The sequence below is a fragment of the Leucoraja erinacea genome, chromosome 29, assembly GCF_028641065.1.
Source record: "Leucoraja erinacea ecotype New England chromosome 29, Leri_hhj_1, whole genome shotgun sequence".
Classification (NCBI taxonomy): Eukaryota; Metazoa; Chordata; class Chondrichthyes; order Rajiformes; family Rajidae; genus Leucoraja; species Leucoraja erinaceus.
Genome location: NC_073405.1, coordinates 15755810 through 15759290, shown reverse-complemented (window position 1 = coordinate 15759290; position 3481 = coordinate 15755810). Strand labels below are relative to the sequence as shown.

At 51.5% G+C, this 3481-nt stretch overlaps 1 protein-coding gene across 1 annotated transcript; it reads left to right on the top strand.

Moving 5' to 3' along the window:
- Positions 1 to 668: 668 nt before the first annotated feature.
- LOC129711234 (Krueppel-like factor 2) lies at positions 669 to 3269 on the top strand. The gene is made up of 3 exons (XM_055658745.1): positions 669 to 1044; positions 1235 to 2153; positions 2397 to 3269. The coding sequence occupies exons 1-3, from the start codon at positions 973 to 975 to the stop codon at positions 2570 to 2572; spliced, it is 1167 nt and encodes a 388-aa protein (XP_055514720.1). The 5' UTR covers positions 669 to 972; the 3' UTR covers positions 2573 to 3269.
- The last annotated feature ends 212 nt before the right edge of the window (positions 3270 to 3481 follow it).

Sequence of the window (3481 nt, the reverse complement as noted above, 5' to 3'; positions counted from 1 at the left end):
CAACATCGGTGTGTGGACGGGAGCTCCCTCTGCCGCGTGTGTTCGGCATTACCTTGTCCCTCTGGATCTTGACGCGTTGATTAAGTGACGCTCACATAAGCAGACACTAACGGCCAGGCACCAATGCTATCTGAACCACATCGGATTCCCGAGGCGAGGCAAACGCCTCGGTTTAAAATAAAATGTACAACCGCTCGCGGTGGTTCAGTGGGCACCAGAGAGAACTTAGACCAGATTATTAAACTTCCCTCTTGTCTTAGAGGTGTCGGAGCTCCCTGCACCAGAACTCCTTCTGCCCCGAGAGTCGAACCTAAACACAGCGAGCCCTGTCCAGAGTCACTGCATTGTTATTTTTAACCTCGGTCTGTGCAGACTTCAGGCGCCAAACACCGTGTTATTTACAAACACAGAGCCGGGAGAACCCGAGGATTATTTATAAATCCTTCTCTCGGTCAATTGTAACTCCGGCTGATGTGGTGTGTGTGTGTCAGCGATGCCTGACATTGTCCTGCGTCACCTTGGCATCGGTCCATGATGCTGTCGGACTGCTGTGTGTATGTGTAAGTGTGTGTGTGTGTGTTGTTTTGCAGCGTCCCTATGGAGACGGAGCAATCCTGACAGCTCTTAAGAAGAGGGGCAGGCGCCGCTCCATGGTTCAGTCGCTTCTCGCTCTGCCGGCCAGTGCTCGCTTTATATACTACTGCTATATTTAGGACATTTACTCGCGTCCGACTCTCATCCTGGACGTGTTTCCTGAGGCCGCTGCAATTGGCTCAAGCTGACGGCTACATCCTACCAATCGTAGGACCTGCAGCGCAACTCAAACCCAGTACTTAATGAGAGCGCGGAGTGAGCGCCGCTAAACCCTGTGCCGAGACTCTCACACAAACCCTCGCCACGCCGGCTGGAGTTATCTATGCTAACTTTTTAGTAGTTTTTAAAAAAGTGAAACCCTTTCCGCCAGAGACAGAGATGGCGATGATTCTGCCGTCCATCTCAACATTTGCAATCCCCAAGGTCTATGACAAGCAAGGTTTTTGCGATGTAAGTAAACTTTTTTTCTTTTTAACAAACTTTGCACTGGGACGTAAAGTAAACACACGCAGACCGTATTGGCTGCAGTGATTTTTTTTTGACATTTATTCGTGCATGATTCTTTAGAGTTTGGATGGGATTTTTGTTTGGTGACGAGTAAAAGCATTCTAACAAGGTGTTTTCTGATTCATTTTCACAGAGGTGGAAAAGCGACTCTGGAGCCAAATTGACTCCAATCCATTTCGCCATGACGGAGCCCCTGCCCAATTCGGGGGCATACACAGGAGGCAGCAGTGACGATGATGATCTCAATCTACTGGATATGGATTTTATTTTGTCCCACTCCAGCGGCACCTGTTCCGCCGACGGTCAGGACTATCTCTTGTCCACGGAAGATAACGGCCACTACTACCACAAGAGTGACTGCGACTCATACGTCCCACAAGACCAGTTCAGCACCATGAGCTTCCCAACCTGCAGCCTGATGGACGAACTGCTGCGCCCCGATGCCACCCCGGAGTACTGCCAATCCAACGCCATCCAAGGTCGCTTCGTCTTCACTCAGGTCTTCCCGGCTGAAGCGGCGCCCAAGATTCCCAAAGTTGAGCCGAGCATGGGGGGCTACGGGGAGCCCATGTGCATGATGCCAAGGTCGGCTTGTCTCAGGATCAAACAGGAGGACCCCATGTCGTGCATGGTGGCGTACAACGAGCAGCAGCAGCGACTGGGCAGCCCAGCGCACGGCGGCGGCGGCGGGGGCAGCGTCACTCCTCCGCTCAGCCCCGGCGACCTGATGAACTCCGAGGCTCACCAGAGCCAGCTGATGTGCCCTCCCGGCTTGCCCTACCAGCCCGGCTACCCCTTCCCTCGCCACCAGTTGCACTACCCCAACCAGTACGGCCTCTTCGACGACTCGGTCAGCCTGCAGCCCAGCCCGGCGCCGAGGGCCATGTTGACACCGCCCTCCTCGCCCCTCGAGCTTCTGGATAGTAAACCCAAGCGGGGCCGGCGTTCCTGGCCCAGGAAGCGGACAGCGGCGCACACCTGCACCTACAGCGGCTGCGGGAAGACCTACACCAAGAGCTCGCATCTCAAAGCCCATCTCAGGACACATACAGGTAGGTCCCCTGTGGGAAGCGGGAGGGGACTGTTGACAATTGGGGTCGTTTATGCAGCACTTCTGCATTCCAGAGCGCTGTAATCAGGAGCCTCTGCAGATGTAGTTCGGACTTGTATTTAGTGCCAACTCGCAATTAAGAATAGAGATTTGTTTGTTTTTAGCGAGAACCGCGTTATGTTCGCGTCTTGCTTGTCTTTATTTGCTGAGATGATAACCAGTTTGCGTTGTCTCTGTGCTTTAGGTGAGAAGCCCTATCACTGCACTTGGGAAGGTTGCGGCTGGAAGTTTGCCCGCTCCGACGAGCTGACCCGTCACTACCGCAAACACACGGGCCACCGCCCATTCCAGTGCCAGATGTGCGAGAGAGCCTTCTCCAGATCCGACCATCTCGCTCTACACATGAAGAGACACATCTGAGACCACAAGCAGCAAATTCTCTGGTAACTTCAGAAAGTTCAGACTTTTACCCGAATGCGTCTTTTCACAAGCAAGGACATTATTTAAGAACCAACGGACGGCGAACGTTTCACTGGGGATCTGTAGCTGGTACTACCGCCCTGGAGAGGGGCTACGGTCGGAGACTTTGGGCCGGGGAGAGGTGACACGGAGCGAGCCGTGGTCCTGACGATCCGTCTTCAACATACACGCGCGTCCCCAACTCGCTGGGTACCTCAATGGGTATACGGACTGGACGGGATGCTTCTGAGTGCGAAGCAGATCAACCCTGCCGCTTGTTTGAAGGGCTTTGACGAGGTTACACACAGAAAGTCGCCACTTTCTCGTAACCGAGGGAATTCGGTTCATTAACGGAACTCGGCGCATCTCACTTGCCCCAGTTGTAGCCGGGTAATAAGCTTCGAAACGAATTTTGTATCATTCATGTGTGTTCTATTGCGTTGAGTTTTGAGGCGACCCGGCGACGGGTCTGAGCGAATGTTGAGTTTGTCCGACGACCACTGGGACGATGTTTCAGCCCAGCAGAGAGTATCTGTGGTGCGCATCTATCTGCCCACCTCCGAGTCACACTATACAGGGCTAGATGTCTTGTAATTGAGAATTGTATTTTTCATGTTGTTATAAATATATTATTTTGTATTAAAATTATTGTATTATATACATTTAATGACTGAATTAATTTCAACCACGCCTATTTCTTCTATTAACAATCTATACTTTTTACATAAAATCGTCTGCACGCCACCACACATATTTCGACACTTGTTTCAGGGAAAAAAATAACTATAAAGCTTTTGTAAGTAACTATTGGTAAAAGTAAAATATTAAATCCGTGGGGTGCTGAGCAATGAGCATTCATTTGGAGAGCTC

Bases quoted from the DNA above. Each gene is read 5' to 3' on its own strand.
- LOC129711234 (XM_055658745.1), top strand. From the start codon at position 973: ATGGCGATGATTCTGCCGTCCATCTCAACATTTGCAATCCCCAAGGTC. The intron at 1,045-1,234 runs GTAAGTAAACTT...TCATTTTCACAG, and splicing joins ACAAGCAAGGTTTTTGCGAT to AGGTGGAAAAGCGACTCTGG. The intron at 2,154-2,396 runs GTAGGTCCCCTG...TCTGTGCTTTAG, and splicing joins CCATCTCAGGACACATACAG to GTGAGAAGCCCTATCACTGC.